General features: G+C 49.1%; 1 protein-coding gene across 1 annotated transcript in view; it reads left to right on the top strand.

Moving 5' to 3' along the window:
- Nucleotides 1-14435, top strand: part of HCN3 (hyperpolarization activated cyclic nucleotide gated potassium channel 3) — a 28236-nt gene extending 13801 nt beyond the window's left edge. Inside the window, exons 3-8 of the mRNA XM_035098554.3 lie at nucleotides 2381-2542; nucleotides 3783-4001; nucleotides 5634-5780; nucleotides 6653-6893; nucleotides 8629-8793; nucleotides 10780-14435. Of these exons, the coding sequence (XP_034954445.3) occupies nucleotides 2381-2542; nucleotides 3783-4001; nucleotides 5634-5780; nucleotides 6653-6893; nucleotides 8629-8793; nucleotides 10780-11879 (2034 nt within the window). The 3' untranslated portion in view covers nucleotides 11880-14435. The remainder of the gene's footprint in view (nucleotides 1-2380; nucleotides 2543-3782; nucleotides 4002-5633; nucleotides 5781-6652; nucleotides 6894-8628; nucleotides 8794-10779) is intronic.
- Nucleotides 14436-19179: the final 4744 nt, after the last annotated feature.

Raw genomic sequence — 19179 nt, 5'->3', positions numbered from 1 at the left:
CTTTTCTGTGAACCGTCCGGTGACCTCCAGGTATAAATTCAATCAATCAATAACAATAACAATAACAATAACAATAATAGTGTGCTCTGGTTGTTGCTGGAGTATGATTCACACAACCCTCTGGCGTCCTGAATTAATTAAATAATAAAGATTCCCCCACCGCCCATCGCAAGATTTACATACCACTTGATTACAGGTAGGTAGCCGTGTTGGTCTGGGTCGAAGCAAAATAAAAAATTTCCTTCAGTAGCACCTTAAAGACCAACTAAGTTTTTATTTTGGTATGAGCTTTCGTGTGCATGCACACTTCTTCAGATACAGTGAAATAGGAGTCCCCAGGCGCTTATGTAGAGAAGGGGTGGGGGGGTGGGGAGGGGAGGGGAGGGGGTATCACTCAGAAGGGTGGTGGAAGTGGGTGATTGACTGACTGATAGCTGTTGATGACCGAAAACGACTGCAAATGGTTTTGCATGTAAAAGCAAGGGTTGAGATTGCTGAAGATCGCTTACCATGTATAATGAGATAAGAATCCGATATCTCTGTTCAAACCAGGTCCCTCCATGGTTTTGAGCTTGGTGATAAGTTGTAATTCAGCAACTTCTCTTTCCAGTCTGTTTCTGAAATTCTTTTGTAGTAAGACAGCTACTTTGAGATCTTGTATAGAATGTCCTGGGAGATTGAAGTGTTCTCCTACTGGTTTTTCTGTCTTCTGGTTCCTGATATCAGATTTATGTCCATTTATCCTTTGGCGTAGGGTTTGGCCTGTTTGTCCAATATAGAGAGCTGAAGGGCACTGTTGGCATTTGATGGCATACACAATGTTAGAAGATGAGCAATTAACTAGTCCTGAGATGGTATGTTGGATGTTGTTGGGGCTAGTAATGGTGTTGTCCGGGTGTATGTGGCAGCAAAGTTGGCATCTGGGTTTATTGCAGGCTCTGGTACCAGTGTCCATGTTAAGTCTGGTGGTTGTATTATTGTGGGTGAGGAGTTGTTTAAGATTGGGTGGCTGTCTGTAGGCAATGAAAGGTCTTCCTCCCAGAGCTTGAGAAAGGGAGCTGTCATTGTCCAGGAGAGGCTGTAGATCTCTGATGATGCATTGTACTGTTTTAACTTGGGAGCTGTATGTGATGACTAGTGGTGTTCTGTTATTTTCTTTTTTGGGTCTGTCTTGCAGCAGGTTCTCTCTAGGTATCATTCTGGCTCTGTTGATCTGTTGTTTAACTTCATCAGGTGGATATTTTAGTTCTAAAAAGGTTTGCTGTAGATCTCTTAGGTGAGATTCTCTGTCTGTAGAGTTGGAACAGATGCGGTTGTAATGTAGGGCCTGGCTGTATACGATGGATTGTTTGGTATGTTTGGGATGGTAGCTAGAAGCATGTAGATATGTTTGTCGGTCAGTTGGTTTTCTGTATAAGGTGGTGTCTATACGTCCATCCTGTATTTTTATAGTAGTGTCCAAAAAATGTATTTCTTGCATAGATTGGTTCATTGTTAGGTTGATGGTGGGGTGAAAGTCATTGAATGTCTGGTGGAAGGTTTCCACTTGATTGTAATAAAAGCTCAGAACAGTTTGCAAAAGGAATAAGGCGATTAAATTGCCTTTAATAAAAACAGCTAAAAACAACTTAACTTTCCAAAAAAGAAGAAGATAAAATCCAGATTAGACCTGGCATGAAGCATCTTTCTCATTTCCTAAGAGAAATATTGCAGTTTTGTGGGCTCACTCAGACCCAAACTCCCCTAGAAATGTCTGTGCCACGAACCTCCACCGACGTGTAATATTGCTGTGGTTGTTACAATTAATTTGTTAATTGCCTTCTTTTTTTAAAGATAATTTTTATTTATTTTATAAGAAATAATACAAACAAACAGACAACAAAACAAAGAAAATTTATTATATAAACCTAATTTTCCATAACATCTTGGGGTGACTTCCCTCGAACACTTCCTTCTAAATTTCATTACATCCTTAGCAGTTTATTCCACATTGTCTATTAATCACTTTTTAATTTAATTAAACCACCATCACTTAATTCTTTACTTATTTCTACATTTCCTATTTCTAACTTTCAATCCAAATTTTAGCACTTATAACCTATAACAACTTTTCTAAGGGAAATAGTGTTCTATATATGACAATGTTTCTTTAAATAAACTTTGATTTTTTTCCCAATCTTCTTCCACCTTAATTGCCTTCTAAACCACTGTCTCAAGGTTATTCCCACATAAGATAACTTAAAAAAAACGAGCGTATTTAAAGTGAGACGAAAACCCTGACAAGCAGTCCACTCTCTTGGTCACGCAGCCGCAAGACACCCCAGGCAGCCTCCGTCTCTCCCTCTTACGGTCTGTCCCGGCTTTCTCTCCTCTTGCCCAGATCTTCCACATGACCTATGACCTGGCGAGCGCGGTCGTGCGGATCGTCAACCTCATTGGGATGATGCTCCTCCTCTGCCATTGGGACGGGTGTCTCCAGTTCCTGGTCCCCATGCTTCAAGACTTCCCTGAGGACTGCTGGGTCTCCATCAACCGCATGGTGGTAAGGGCCCCTGCACGGCATTCCTATAAACAGGCAGAGCCAGCTTAAGACAGGTCGAGGCCTGGCAGGTGTGGCTCAGCGTAAGGTTGCTACCTATTTAAACCAGCCCCTTAAATCAGCCCATAATTCTAGAACAGGGTTTCCAGCTGACTACAACACCCATCATCCATAGCTAGCAAGGCTAGTGATCAGGGATGATGGGAATTGCAGTCCAAAAAAAAAGGGGGAGGACTCAAGTTTGGGAGACACTGCTCTAGTTAGTACGGTATATGGTCGAAACACCTCTGGTCACATCACTCTTCCAAATTCTGACTTTTATTTGAGCCTATAATTCTAGAACAGGGTTTCTGAAACTTGGGTTTCCTTTTTAAATTATTATTAATTATATTTTATTACAATCACCAACACAGCAAATTTACATACATACATACATACATACATACATACATACATACATACATACAGACAGACAGACATACAGACATACAGACATACAGACATACAAAAACATACAAAAAACTTACAAAAACACAAACACCTACATTCCATTACCATACAATACCAATATTCATATCCTCAAAAAAAATTCTTGACCATTTATAGCTTATTACATCAATAATAGAGAAAAAATTATGTATTTCAATTTCTTAACCCTCTGATCTCAACAGAGGAAACTAAGTTTAAAAATAATCATGGTTCTTAAACTTCCCCACTTTATCTCTCCTTATATTCTAACTTTCTTTATCATAATATCGTCCTTTTGTACTGTATCATTCTTATCCTTTTTCTTATAGAACAAGAGTTATTCTATTGCAAAGGCTATGTTGGTGTCGCACCGTTTTTTTAAGTACTTAAAAAAGCTATTCCATTCCTCAATAAATTTGTTTCTCGGATTATCTGAGTAACCAAACTTGGGTTTCCATCCAGCTGTTTTCCGACAACAACTCCCATCATCGCTGGCTAGCAGGATTAGTGGTCGGAGATGATGGGAATTGTAGTGTGAATTGGAGATCCAAGTTTGGGAAACCCTGTTCTAGAACGATGAAAAGAAGTGGGGGGTTCCCCCCCCAAAAAATAAATTAATTCAAGTGTGTGGTCACTTGGAGGTGATCTCTATGGTTACCTCTATGTCCAGAAACGGCTGTTTCAATGGGCCGGTAAGACTGCTCCCACCTCCACAAATGTGCACACGAGCGACGGCCAGCCTGTGCTGAAGCCCGCTTCTTTCCCTGTCCCACAGAATGACTCGTGGGGCAAGCAGTACTCTCACGCCCTCTTCAAGGCCATGAGCCACATGTTGTGCATCGGGTACGGGCAGCAGGCTCCAGAGGGCATGACGGACGTTTGGCTCACGATGCTGAGCATGATCGTGGGGGCCACCTGCTACGCCATGTTCATCGGCCATGCCACCGCCCTCATCCAGTCGCTGGACTCCTCTCGCCGCCAGTACCAGGAGAAGGTGAGAAGGGGGGAGCCGCTGCAGGGTCGCCAGGTTTTGCTTGTGGAGGAGCTGATGTCTTGCAATGTGCCTTGTGGGCAAGCTGAGCTCTTGCATGGCTCGCCTCGCCGGTCAGTTTCAAAGCAGGCCGGAAGCTGAGAGTTGCCATAGTCAGCGTAGACCGGTCTGAGCTAATTGGAGCAAGGGGTCTGACTCAGTCCCAGACTACTTCCCATGCTCCTGTTTAATAAGTTCTTTTATTCAGAGCGATGAGGACTAGAACCTTAGGTTATCTTTAGGGGAAAGGGGCGTAGCTCAGCGGTGGAGTGCAATGCTATGCATGGAAAAGTTCCAAGCTTCGGTCCCCAGCATCTCCAGGTAGGAATGGCAGAGAGAACGCTCCTCGAAACCCTGGAGAGCCTCTGCCAGTCAGTGCAGACAGTACTGAGCTAGATGGATCCAAGAGTCAGTCGAGGGCAACTTCCCATGAATGGTGGAAGATTCAGCACTGACTAAAGGGAGTATGTATTCATGCGGGGTGTAGTTCACCTGTGGAACTCATTGCCACAAGGTGTAGCGGTACAGCTTGTTGCAAGAGGATTAGACACATTCAGCTATCAATGGCTGCCAGCCACAATGACTATTTTTTGTGTCCTCTGTCAAAGGCAGTATGCCTCTGAAGTTACTGGGAATCCCAAGCGGGGAGAGTTGCTGTGGCTTGTGGGCTTCTCCTACGGGCATCTGGTTGTCCACTGCTAGAGCAGGACCCTAGAACAGATCACCTGGCTATGAGCCACAAGGGCCACAATTTGCCTCCCCTGTTGGAGGCAGGATGCCTCCGAACACCAGCTTTAATTCCCCAGAAGTGGGGAGAGTTGCTGTTGCACTCGGGTCCTGCTTGAGGGCTGTACCAATGGGGCATCTTGTTGGCCACCCTGAGAGCTGTGGGATGTGATGCAAAAGTAGCAGTCAAGTACAACATTCCTTGTTTTCCTAGAGTGGACATGCAAGGGGCTGTTCGGTCCAGCCAGTCGGAACTTCCTGTTTCCTCCTAAACTGGGACATACTTCCTTTGCATGTGGCTAGAGGTGGGCGTGACCTTACCTGTCCAGGTAACAAAAAGACAAGGCACGCAGCTCTCTCTCTCTCTTTTTCTCGATCATTGGAGCAGCTTTTTAGCTAGAGATACTCTGTTAGCTTCTAGCCAACAGAGGACACTGGGATTATCCCCATATGGGATAGATCCACATGTACATATATATTTTGTAACTACGGTCAGGGATCCAACTGTGAACTGAATGTGAGCAAACTACTTTTTATATACTTTAAGCAAGATTGTGGCGTGTTTATTCCTTTAAGAGGGATAAAAAGGAACTTACCAGGAATATACAATTCAATACTGAATTGTATAATAGTGAAAGGCTTACACAAGCCTGCAACCAGCTACCCGCTGTGCGTTTTAAAGGGGAAAGTAAAACTCTACTAAGTAAAGGAACTTGCTAGTGTAAGTTAGGAAGGATATTAATAAACAATATATCCTCTCCTGCCTCCCTGAAAGTTCCCAAAAGAGCAGAATGTTGGACTAAGTTGGGCCTCTGGCCTGATCCAGTTGGGCTCTTCTGATATTCTTCTCCCCCTCGTCTCTCCTCCTAGTACAAGCAAGTGGAGCAATACATGTCCTTCCACAAGCTGCCGGGAGACACACGCCAACGGATCCACGAGTACTACGAACACCGTTACCAAGGCAAGATGTTTGACGAGGAGAACATCCTGGGGGAGCTGAGTGAGCCTCTCAAAGAGGTACATATCTGGGCAGCACCCATCTCTGGAGGGGGAGAGGGAGAGGTAGTCAAGGTTGGGGGAACAGGGATATGGAAAAGGGGATCCACAGCTCTTCACTGGAAAACAGCACCCATATAAGCTACGGGGGGGGGGGAGTCTTAATGTTGTTGTACATGCTCCAATCTCTGGCAGTGGGTGGTGCTGTGGTCTAAACCACGGAGCCTCTTGGGCTTGCCAACCAGAAGGTCGGCGGTTTGGATCCCCGCGACGGGCTGAGCTCCCGTTGCTTTGTCCCAGCTCCTGCCAACCCAGCAGTTCGAAAGCACACCAGTGCAAGTAGATAAATAGGTACCGCTGCGGCGGGAAGGTAAACGCCATTTCCGTGCGCTCTGGTTTCCGTCACGGTGTCCCGTTGCACCAGGAGCGGTTTAGTCCTGCTGGCCACATAACCTGGAAAGCTATCTGTGGACAAACGCCCGGCTCCCTTGGCCTGAAAGCGAGATGAGTGCTGCAACCCCAGAGTCGCCTTTCACTGGACTTAACCGGTCCAGGCGTCCTTTACCTTTTACCTCATCTTTGACACTTGCCTAGGGTTCTGTTCCCTTGGAATGAAGTCAACAGAGACTGTGGGGTCTTTAGGATATTCCTTTTTTTTCTACGCATATATATAATCTGAGCATAGGTTGGAGGGGCTCACAGCACTGAAGCTCTCAACATTGCTTCCCCAATGGGTTTCCAGGGGGGCAGGGTGCTCCCAAAGTCCAGCACAGAGCAAGACATGTCTCTATGCCTTCCACTTCCAGCAGCGCTCCAAAAACTCACACGATTCTCTCACATGCGCGGGTTTTCTTCCTTTCCGATTTATGACCTGACCTACCGCCCCCTTTTAGGAAATAATCAACTTCAATTGCCGCAACCTGGTGGCCAACATGCCGCTGTTTGCCAACGCCGACCCCAACTTCGTGACGGCCATGTTGACCAAGCTGCGCTTCGAGGTCTTCCAACCGGGGGACTTCATCATCCGGGAAGGCACTGTGGGCAAAAAGATGTTCTTCATCCAACATGGCGTGGTCAGCATTCTGACTCGAGGCTCCAAAGAGATGAAGCTCTCAGATGGTTCCTACTTTGGGGGTAGGTTTTAGAGAGGAGGGGTGTTTTGGGGGGGGGTGGGGGGAGGAATCAGCGAGCTCCAAAACATGGCTTTGTGTTTTTCAAATATATTCACACTTTCAAAATTCAAGCTTATAGAGGGTGAACTGGGGTTGCTGAATGTGGAGGCGATAACCAGTATTCCTGCAATATATGATGTTCAAGGTGGTGTGTGTGCCAATAATTCTGTAGCCCAACCAAGAACACCCACACCGTTTTAACCCAATTTGCTCCTGTTTCCTACCATTCTTGGCAGCTGCTGTGTGGCAAATTTGATGTTGTTGCTGTTGATAGGTTCTATTTACGTGCTCTATCATCCAGCTAATCAGGGATCACGTTGTAGCCTTATTATCTACTAAGGGTTCTTAAGTTGCGCTCAGGCAGGGACAGAGACGGTCAATAACAACACCGGGGTTGAGTTCCATTCAGAGAAAGAGTTTAATTCTTAAATTTAAGAGACTCTCGGTGATCAGCTCACGACAAGAGTAAAGAAACACAAATTTGCAAAGCTTCTTATACACTTATTGGGCTCCTTTCCCCCTCCTCTGTAAATGTGCGCATGCAAGGGGGTCACAAGTACATATAAGGAAGATCCGTATCCTGTCCTTTTCATAAACACATGATGACTCAGCAAAGCCTTCAATACGACTATGCATCAAGCTAGCAGCTTCCAGCGTCAGGCTGGACGTGCGTCCACTGATAAGCCTTTCTCTGTGATCCAGACAAGGTCAGCTCTTAGCCTTGATAGCAAGTCTCACTGTTACATTGCACTTTGACACACAGAGGCATAGAGGCAAAGAGGAAAGCATTTTAAGAAGCATTTTAGGAGGAATATTGGGGGGGGGGCAACTCAAACTATAGGATCAGAATTAACTCAATAATACAATTGGCAATTCTCTCCCTACAACGTAACCAACATAATGACATCACGGCACCAAATAACCAATCAGGCTTGGCTATTTGAGAACATCACAAAGCCAAATCAGAGAGAGGCAATTGCTTTCTGACCTCACTCGGAATGGTTAGGACTTTTTTTGTGTGTCCCATTTTGCAACCTACCTGAATAAGTGCCGAAAGGGAAATAGGGAAAAGGTTTGGGTGAGCAGGTCGGCTTGAAAGGGGTCAGGTTTCCCCACCACCACCAAAAAAAACCACACACACACATGCTATTTGTGTCAGCTCCAGTAACTCCTTTTTGTAGAGGAGTATGAGAACAGTTCGGGCCTAAGATAGATGCACAAGCTCTCCTCCCCAAACTGCCTCTCCCAGAGTTACCCTGGAGGGAACCGTTGCTCGCCATAGGTCAGGGGTCAGCAAACTTTTTCAGCAGGGGGCCAGTCCACTGTCCCTCAGACCTTGTGGGGGGCCGGACTATATTTTGAAGGGAAAAAAAGAACGAATTCCTATGCCCCACAAATAACCCAGAGATGCATTTTAACTAAAAGGACACATTCTACTCATGTAAAAACACCAGGCAGGCCCCACAAATAACCCAGAGATGCAGTTTAAATAAAAGGACACATTCTACTCATGTAAAAACATGCTGATTCTCAGACCACCCGCGGGCCGGATTTAGAAGGCGATTGGGCCGCATCTGGCCCCCCGGGCCTTAGTCTGGGGACCCCTGCCGTAGGTGATCAAGTGACAGGGCGCAAACCTCTCCTGGCAAACACCTGAAACTGTTCCTGATCCCCATCACCTTGATTGGTCCCTGCAGAGATCTGCCTCCTGACCCGCGGCCGGCGTACGGCCAGCGTGCGTGCCGACACCTACTGCCGCCTCTATTCGCTCTCGGTGGACAACTTCAATGAAGTCTTGGAGGAGTATCCGATGATGCGCCGGGCCTTTGAAACTGTCGCCATGGACCGACTGGACCGCATAGGTGAGACGTGTGGCCGGAGACTATTGCTCACTTGGACCAACGCACTGGCTAGGACAGGGGTGGGGCCTCATTCCCTTCTGGGCAGCCTTCTGGAGAGGACACATGCCGGTGGTGGCTGGCACCAGGGGCAGAAGCAGGCAGAGGAACCATTTGTACAGTAGGTTGGTTTCTACAGACACTCACACAACGCCTCTATCCTGCATCCAGACCAGCAAGAGGCATGACCGGAGTTCATGGGCACATCCCAATCAGGGGAAAACACTCACAGATGTGTGTGGAGTTAGGCTGGTTAGGGGGGTGGACTGGGAAGACTCTCTAGAGTCTAGTGTTGGTGTTGACCTTTAAAGCCCTAAACGGCCCCAGCCCAGTATACCTGAAGGAGCGTCTCCACCCCCATCGTTCTGCCCGGACACTGAGGTCCAGCGCCGAGGGCCTTCTGGCAGTTCCCTCACTGCGAGAAGCGTAGCTACAGGGAACCAGGCAGAGGGCCTTCTCGGTAGTGGCACCCACCCTGTGGAACGCACTCCCATCGGATGTCAAAGAGATAAATAACTACCATATATTCCGGCGTACAAGGCGAATGGGTGTATAAGACGACCCCCAAATTTTCAAGTTAAAATATAGAATTTGGGATATACTCTATATTTTAACTCGAAAATGTCTGCAGCGATTTCTCGTGCTGCGCTGCCCATATCCAAAATGTCCACAGCGCCAGAAATCACCTCGGAGCATGTGCGGACATGCGGACATGCTCAGAAGCGATTTCTGGTGCTGCTCGGCGAGTCCGCGCGGTGCTCGATGAGTCCCCGCGCTGCTCAGCGAGTCCCTGGTTTAGCGCAGCGTGTGGGGGACTTGCTGAGCGGGCAGTACCCAGCGTATAAGACGACCCGCGAATTTTGAGACAATTTCCCGGGGTTAAAAAGTCATCTTATACGCCGGAATATACGGTACCTGACATCTGAAGGCAGCCCTGTTCAGGGAAGTTTTTAATGTGTGACATTTTAATGTATTTTAAATTTTTGTTGGAAGCTGCCCAGAGTGGCTGGGGAAACCCAGCCAGATGGGCGGGGTACAAATAATAAATTATTATTATTATTAGAGAGAGAGCCCTAGAGACCAGCATTCAGCCTGAGGTTCTCCACTCCTGGCCTGGGGGGGGGGGACGGGACTCTAGAAGTCAGAGGCACTGATTATGAAGCAAAAACAAGCTCCCTGCTTATCTCTCCCTTTTTCTGCTCCCCCTCTCTCTCACATGCACACACAAATACACACTCCCTCGTCATACCCTCCATCACCTCAAAGGAAAAAAATGGGGTGCCACCTCCCCGTTTCTATTCACGAAGCACGGCAGCCATTTGGGGCACTGTGGTTTTGAACGAATTTGTGCCACAATTTCGCCCTCCGATAAAAGCACTTTTTTCAGGCACAGTGCAAGATCGCAGGCCAAAAAAGATTTCGGGGGGAAATTGTGGCACGAAATCCTACAAGAGATCACAGTGTCCCAAAGGGCTGCCACGCTCTCACAAGAAAAAAACAGATGTCCCAGTTTTTCCAGGAGAGTTGAAGGATATGCCTCTTTCTGCCACACTTCTCTCTCTCAATTCCTCCCTTTCTGCTGCTCACTTCTCTCTCACTCTCTTTTCGCCCTTTTCTCTTACTCTCTGGGTTGCATCCAGCTAAGCCCAACTCTGAGCAGACCCATCGAAACTAATGAACCTAACTTTGGTCCACTAACGAATCTACTCTAAACAAGAGGCAGCCTTCGATTTCTGCCATCCTCTCCTTCCCTCGTCCCCCTGCCCTTTGCCACCAGCACAAAAATCACCCCGAGGTAGCTTGACCAAGCCTCTGGCACTGTGAAAAGATGCTGTGTTTGCTTAAGGCCCAGTATGGAAGCTCTTCCGCTGCTGTGCATGGACATGATGATGATATTGATAATAATAATAATAAATAATGCCCTTTGCTCATTCTCCGGTGTCTCGCCAGGTAAGAAGAACTCCATCCTGTTGCGCAAACGGGCCGAACACAGCTCCAGCTCCGTCAACCAAGAGATCATCCAGCAGATTGTCAAGCACGACCAGGACATGGCGCACAACATCCAAGAGCTGCAGCCGGTGGTGGCCGGGCGCGAGCTGAGCGGCAAAGCTGTGATCTGGGAGCCCCTGGTACATGCGCCTCTGCAGACCGCTGCCGCCACCACAAACGTGGCCATTGCCTTGACGCACCAGCAGAGCCTCGCGGCTCACATCTTCCTGCCCCCTTCTTCCGTAACCAGCCCTCTGTCCCCCGACGCCACCCTATACCCTCGCCAGCCCCGGCGCTCCCAGCCCAGCTTGGGCGGCTCGCGCCCTTCGTCGGTCAGCTCTCCCGCCTCGGGGGTGCAGTCCCACTTACAGACGCCGGCGGTCGGGTCCCCGTCCTCCCCTATGGTCCAGTGCCCATCGCCCTTGGAAAGCACCGGGCCCCGCGGCGTTCCTCTTGGACCTCCCATCCCGCAGCCCATACAGAAGGCGGAAGCTGCCCCAGGAGCAAGCCAACCTCAGCTCTCCAAGTCCCGCACCGCCTCTGTCTCCACCTTGCTCCTGCAGCAGCCGGCGAGTGTTGCGGCCATCCCGCCCGGACGGACTCTCCACTACAGCCTCTCGCGGGCCACTGGATCCCACATCTCCTTGTTTCTGCAGCCGCAACAGCTGGTCAAACACCGCAGCACACAGGGCCTCTCGGCGGGCCGCCTCACCCAGGACGTTAGGCCGCTTTCGGCCTCCCAGCCTTCCTTGCCGAATCGGCTCACCCAGCTGGCAGACATGGGCCCCCCTCAGCAAGCCCAGAGGTCGGCCGGGAACCTGACGTACCGGTCGTCTCCTTCGGTCCCCGGGCTTCTAGCCAAGCCAGCCCCCGGCGCTGCCAGGCGTCCTGTTTCGCCGCAGCAGGCCGCTTCGGGGTCCAGCCGGTCCGTGAGTGGGCCGAGCACCCCGCAGTCGCCTGCCACCACGCCCCGCCACACGGCCGCCCCGTCCCGCAAAGGTTCTGTGGCGTTCAGCCCCGACGTGGACACTGGGAAACCGAAGCTCACGTCCAACATGTGAGGCCACGAGGGTCTAGGGCTGCGCTTTCTGGTGTTGGAAGGCCAGCCTGGAGGAAAGGCAGGCCCAGGGGGCTCACCCAGAGATAAGGAAACGGGTACTTGGGCAATTCGCCACCATCTCGGGGCAGGCTGTGTCCACCTTGAAAGTAGGTCTCTGAGCCATGACTGACTGGAGAGGGAGGGAGCCATTCCCTCAAGGAAAGCCCAACCTCCCCCATGCTGCCCTCTCAGCTCCTTGCCAAAAGGCATCCACTGAGCCCCGTGCCACACTCGTAGGGGGCAGGAAGCCAGGCGGCAAACCCCCTCAGCCACCCTTTGGCTGGGGACACTTGTCCCTGTGCCTCATCTCTGCCCTGCCCACTTTGGACATATTAGTGCCTCCACACACCCCATTTCCAAGCCTGCCCTTGACGGTGGGTTGTGTGGGCTTTGCCCCATATCGAAAACCCCACAGGGCCAGTGGGGTGAGGAGAGGCAGCAGAAGGGGTTCGCTTTCAATATAGTCTGGGCGCCCCATTCCCTCAGCACAGCCTGTCTTTTTGAACGTGAAGGAAGAGGTGCGGAGGAGGCCTGGGGAAGGAGGCTGAACGAGAGTCCCGGAAGTCTCCGGCCACACAAAATCTGCCTCCCACTTCCAGTGCTGGGCGGTGACAACATTGTGGACACTCCTGGATGAGTGCCGTGCCCCCCTGTACCCTGTCTCTCCCCCGCCCTTGAGGGATATTTTTAACAAGGAGATATTTTACCTGGTCCTGCTTCTCTTTCCCAACCTCCCCAACCCCGTTCTCAATTTGTGCAATATGAGATCTCAAGGTGTCTTGTGAGAGTGTGTGTAGCTGTAGAAACCCCAGTTCTGTGGGAGAGGGAAGGAAGGACACCCGTCCAAGTCCTTTGCCCCCCCCCCACATCTGTCTGTCTCTTCTGTCCTGGAGACAATGGGTTGGAAATCCAATTCTGATCTTGCTACTACTGCCATAAATTTAGCAGCTGGGCCAGGCGATAGGGAGCCCCTTATAATACACCCATAAACCCCCTGTGTCTTCTCCCAACCCAACTGGTTCAGGGACTACTCCACTCACTTGAAGGTGAATCGAGGCCTACCTGGTAGACTTGGCATTTTGATCCCAGTTCCATCTGGGGAGGATGACCTTAGAAAGCACGTGCCCCCTCTGCTTCCATTAACCACAAGTTCATCCATACTAATGTTAGAATCATAGAAATGTAGAATTGGAAGGGACCCCGAGGGTCATCTAGTCCAACCCCCTGCAATGCAGGACTCTCAACTAAAGCGTCCATGACAGATGGTCATGTTGTAACATATATAGGCAGTTTCTTGTGCCTCTGTTAATTCTCTGTATGATGCTCTCCTTCAAATCACACTCTCCCCTCCTTCAAAATCCTGATTCAGGCAGGGAGGGGGAAGTGTGATTTGGAGGAGAACCGATGACAGAGCATTAATGGGGGTCCAGGAAGCTGATTATCCACATTCAACGGCTGTATGGAGGGGCCCCAAAACTTATTTACTGCTCCCTGGTTGCCTTTACTGTAGCTCTGTCATTTGATTGAAGGCACTTTTGTCTATTAATCATCTGATTTAGATGATTCACTGGTAAATTAAATCAACAAAATCTGCACACATTGCCTGCATATCAACAAGGAAAAACTGTTCATTTATACGGATATATATATATATGCGCACCGTATACAGTTGCATACGGTATACTGGCTGCCCGCTTGCCGACAAAGGTCTGTATAGTTAAAGCTATGGTTTTCCCAATAGTAATGTATGGAAGTGAGAGCTGGACCATAAAGAAGTCTGAAATCAGCCCTGAGTGCTCACTGGAAGGACAGATCGTGAAGCTGAGGCTCCAATACTTTGGCCACCTCATGAGAAGAGAAGGCTCCCTGGAAAAGACCTTGATGTTGGGAAAGATTGAGGGCACTAGGAGAAGGGGACGACAGAGGACGAGATGGTTGGACAGTGTTCTCAAAGCTACCAACATGAGTTTGACCAAACTGCGGGAGGCAGTGGAAGACAGGAGTGCCTGGCGTGCTCTGGTCCATGGGGTCACAAAGAGTCGGACACGACTAAACGACTAAACAACAACAACATACAGTTGCATCCAAAGTTCTGTCAGCACAATGATTTCTTTTTCTGCAACAGAACATTCTCCCCCATGCCTCCCACCACAAATCTGTTCTAGGGTTAACATTAACCCCACTCTCTCTGGAGTAGATGTGGGGATGGCATGGGTCACACACAGTGGGGAAGAACCGGGGAGAGTTCTGTTGCACTAGTGCAAATCCTTGCGCTAACAGAATGAGCGGATTAGAATTTGTCTCAAACTCCAATCTGTTAATCCAGGGCTGGGGAACCTGCCATGCCCTCCTGGTGTTGCCAACGCTCCCACAATCCCTGAGCGCTGGCCATGCTGTCCAGAGCTGATGGGAGCTGGACTCCTAGAATATCTGGAGGACCAGTGGCAGAGGAAGGGGGTGCGGGGTGCGGGGGTGCGGTCCGCCCCGGGTGTCATCATGGGTGTGTGTGTGACAAAATGAGTTTAATAAAAAATGAAAAATTGGGCTCACGAAACTTTTTAGGAGTGATGTCGTGGCTTAGGCACCTGAAACGGCAGTGTGGGACTTGTGCCTGCCTACCGCCTCTGCCTCAGCCGCCCTACAGCTGAGGGGGAGGCAGCGGAGAGGCCCCAAGCGTTGTAGAGGCACGCCCCACCCCCTGGGTGGATCGCCCCACCCCTTAGGTGGATAGCTCCGCCCCCGAGTGCAGGACACGCCCCCGCACCAGGCACCCAAGCAGCTAGCTTTGCCGCTGTGGAGGACCACATAGATTCCCGATCCCTGGATTAATCAGATGAAATGATTTAAACATTTCAGACAGAGTAAAAATTCTAATTCCATTTCAATACAGGCATATTCCCATTCTACACTCCTACTCAAGAGGTGCGATGCTCCCACTAATATTATCTTAAAAGAGGCACTCCCTTTTTAAATCTTTATGTCAGGAGGGAATTCCTCTTCTAAAATGTCGACTTCTGTGAGCAGTACAGGCACTGTATCCAACTTTACACCTACTCACAGTAGACCCATACAGTGCGGCCCGCTTTGGTCCATTAATTTTCGGTTGGGTCTTCTCTAAGAAGAACCCACCCTCTAGCAAACAAAGTAAACTTTTACCATTCCAAACTATTGTCTTAAGAGGCAGATTTGTGCAGATTTAATTGATTAATTGAAACTCATTTGATGGATTTGTCCTGATATTTCTTTAATCAAGTGACAGCCCTACTTTGTTCTCTTTTTGGTTATTTTAAAAAGTATTTTCTAATTGAATTTTACTCATGCAACCCAAATAACAAAATAGAATGTCATGAAACAAACACACAACCCTGCTTGTTTGTTTGTTTTGATGACACGTGCATTTGTTGCAGTCGCTTCCCTAGAAGAAGATTGTGCTTTCCAGCTGCAAAATTTGCATCAAAATATCATTTACAGCGCAATTCTACTCTGGGTCCACTCAGAAGCAAGCTTTATTGAGCTCAGTGGGACTTACTCCCAGGTATGCGTGTATAGGATTGCAGCCTTTTTTTTTTTTAATGCAGGCGATCAATTAATTCAGTTGATCGAAATCTTTTAATTGATTAAAACCATGTGTGCGAGTGTGATTTTCAAATGGATGTATACCGATAATGAATTGTGAGTACAGAGGTGCAATTAAAGTGTGTTAAGGGGCATTTTATCTTCAGTTAGTGGTCTCGTGCCTGGATCCTTTGGGGCACGTAAACAATACTACTTCAATGTGCACGGCTGGCCTCTTAACACACTCGAATCCTTGTTTTGTACACCTTGTCAGGAAGAGCAGCAAAAGAGGCAGGATCTGCTCCCCCTTTAGTGCATGTTTATGGGCATTGTGCAGTTATCTAAAAGCAACTAACAATTGAGGATACAGAGCAAGAGGGAAGGCGTTAGTCCTGGATTAACTAAGCAAAAGACTAAGATAGTATGTCCTCTTGGCTTCTTTTGTATCCAAGAACGGTCCCCACTTTGGACTCTTGCAGGAAGTGATGATTACAGCGCTCCGTCAAGTCACATAGCCAGAGTCACAAGAGAATGCTTGGTTTGGGTTTTGTTTAAAAAAACCAAATACATTTTAACCCAGGCATCCCCAAACTTCGGCCCTCCAGATGTTTTGGACTACAGTTCCCGTCTTCCCCGACCACTGGTCCTGTTAGCTAGGGATCATGGGAGTTGTAGGCCAAAACATCTGGAGGGCCACAGTTTGGGGATGCCTGTTTTAACCAACTGGGCATTGGCTAGGATTATTTTGGGGGGGGGGATTCCCTTCTTCCACTACTGACTGCCATGCCCCCCGCTATTTTCTTGGGAGCAGTTTGTAGTGGGAATGTCTAGCAGGAGTTGGTTTTGGCGCTGACCTTTCAAGCTCTCAATGGCCTCGGCCCACTATACCTGAAGGAACGTCTCCACCCCCATCATTCAGCCCCGACACTTAGGTCCAGCGCCGAGGGCCTTCTGGCGGTTCCTTCACTGCGAGAAGTGAGGTTGCAGGGAACCAGGCAGAGGGCCTTCTCGGTGGTGGCGCCCTCCCTGTGGAACGCCCTCCCATCAGATGTCAAGGGAATAAACAACCACCTGACTTTTAGAAGACATCTGAAGGCAGCCCTGTATGGGGAAGTTTTTAATGTTTGATTCTATTTTTAATATTCCGTTGGGAGCCGCCCAGAGTGGCTAGGGAGGCCCAGCCAGATGGGCGGGGTATAAACAATAGATGATGATGATGTTGATAATGATGATGGTTTTTCCTCTTTCCCCTGCCTTTGTGCATGGCAGGCCGTTGAAAGACGAGGAATAAATATTTACACCTCTGTGCCCTAACCCACACCCCACAGGTTCCCTATTTGAAATGCCCGTCACCAGCAATGAAGGGTCATCACAGGGTAGCAGAGTGCCCTTTATTTGGCTATATCCCCTCCTTGTGCCTAAACACTGCCAGGGGTGGAAAGTAGCTCTGCTTGGGTCCAGGGCAGCCTTCCATCCTTCTAGAACAGCCTGGGTACCATCCAGATTTATTCCTTCTTGTGAGGGCCAGTGTCCTCCTGAGACCCACAGTCTCTCTCCAGGAACCAGTAATCTGTGACGTGCCATCGGTGCGTGAAAAGGTGTTGCTTTCAGATCCAGCCATGTTATCAATTCAGTGTACAGTAGATTTCAGGAGCCTTGTAGATTTCTCCCTCCTGACCCCCTTCCCCCTTTAAGTAGAGCTTAATCCCCAACCAGTTCTGACGCTATGCTGTCAAATGCCTTTTCTAGAGCAGGAATGATGTAGGGGGGTCGGTGTCACTCAGCTATCTTCCCCAGGAGGGGGAAATTAGAGGGAGGGTGATCTCCGATGCAATCTTCAACAGGACCAAACCCCTCACTGCCCGCTTGCTGCTAGACTAGAAGCTCACACCATGAAGGTACTAGGCTCAGGGCAAGAATCCCTTGGTTGTTACATTGTTCCTCCTGCTGAATTGTGGAGGGGGCCCTACCATTGGGCAATGTGAGATGGCAGCCTCAGGCAGCAGGTGCTAGGGAGCAGCAGCAAAGCCATACCTGCCAAGTTGCTGTCAGAGAAATAAGGGACCCGGCCGGAAATAGCAGACTGGAAGTAGCGCTGCCGCCATTTTGGAACTGGGCGGAGCATGCTCAGAAGTGACTTTTGATGCTGCTTTCCCAGTTCCAAAATGGCCACCGCGCCAGAAGTCTCACTGCAGCCATTTTGGAACTGGGCAGAGCAGCATCAAAAGTCGCTTCTGAGCATGCTCTGCCCAGTTCCAAAATGGCCGCCACACCAGAATAAACCGGGGGGAAACAAAAAAAATCCGTTTTTTCAGCTAGGAACAGCAGGAAAAATGGGGATTTCCCGGGGAAAACGGGAGACTTGGCAGCTATGAGCAAAGCATTGGACAGAATTGTGTTTGCTGCACACAGCTTGATCAGTGCCCTCTCAGCTGCTCTGATGCCTGCAGATTGCTGGTTCTCGATTCAGGATTCTACATGTGGAATTCACTGTGGGAGGGGCCACCATGTCCTTTGCTACATGCATCAAAATGCATTGGGCAGACCACACTGGGTTAAGATGTTGGGGGAGTAGGTAGGCTATCTTAAGGGATGGGCAGAGGATTCCAATGGAAATGGGAAGGGAAAGTGCCACTTATCGCTTTATTCATCCTATGCCCGGAACAGAAGTCAAACCAGTGAATAGGATTCACCTTTGCTGGTGTTACTTTCCGTCCACAAAAAGATGCAGGGTTGATTACATCCCCACCCCACCCCCGCGTTGTGTTTCCTTTGCATTGCAATGAGTGGGAGGGAATAATGTAAGGACAACATAATTTACATAGTAAATTACGTAAGTTACGTAACTTCACCATAGCAAGACAGAGGATGTTGTTTTGGGAGGAAGGTGAACTGCAGTGGAACGGAAAGAGCGCTGCGTGCAGCAAATACAGGGCAGTAGGGCAATGATGCCGCCCTTACACCCCTGACCAGATCAGTCCCTTACAGGACACCCCCACAAGAACAACCAGTACTGCCTTCTTGATCCTGCTCTCCTTTCCTGCCTCCCACCCCACAACGGCCCCCTCTGGCAGGAGCCCCCCCCCCCCAGTCTGATCACGTAGGTTCAAAAACATTCCAGAATTTCTTCTTGTTTACACTCAAATTGGGTTAGAGCCATTCGTAGAGCTGCTGCTCCCATAGCCATGAAGCTGGGGGGGGGAAGCGAAAGGAAGGGAGGTGTTCTCTACCCAACCCCTTTGCTCCCAGTGGCCCCTGTGTGTGGCCGAGCCATGGCTGTGTCCTCACTGGGGCCTGCTTCTCCTATGGTTTCTAGCCCCACTGCCAATGACTATCTTTTGGGGGGCAGGAGGTTTTAGGCAGTGTTATGATTGGTGGAGAACGCAGGCATGCTAATTGAAGCTGCCGCTTTGTTGCATCTAAAGATCTATGGGAGCTCACACATACACACATGCGCAGATTCTTCTCAGCGGGGTTTCTATACTCCCTCTGTGCTGGTGTGTGTGTGTGTGTGTGTGTGTGTGTGTGTGTGCAAACACATATCAAAAGGAGATGGGTCTTCCTACCCTAGGATCTAGAATAAAGGGATCTCAGTGTCAGACACAGCCAGTAGGACACCCCTACAAGCGTGGTTGTGTGCCTGCACGTGTGAAAGAGTCTCTGTAGTGTGTATGTGTGTGTGTGTGCATACAAGCAGGTGTGAACGT

The sequence above is a fragment of the Zootoca vivipara genome, chromosome 16, assembly GCF_965207765.1.
Source record: "Zootoca vivipara chromosome 16, rZooViv2.hap1.1, whole genome shotgun sequence".
NCBI classification, from domain to species: Eukaryota; Metazoa; Chordata; class Lepidosauria; order Squamata; family Lacertidae; genus Zootoca; species Zootoca vivipara.
This window is presented reverse-complemented; position numbering and strand designations above follow the sequence as displayed.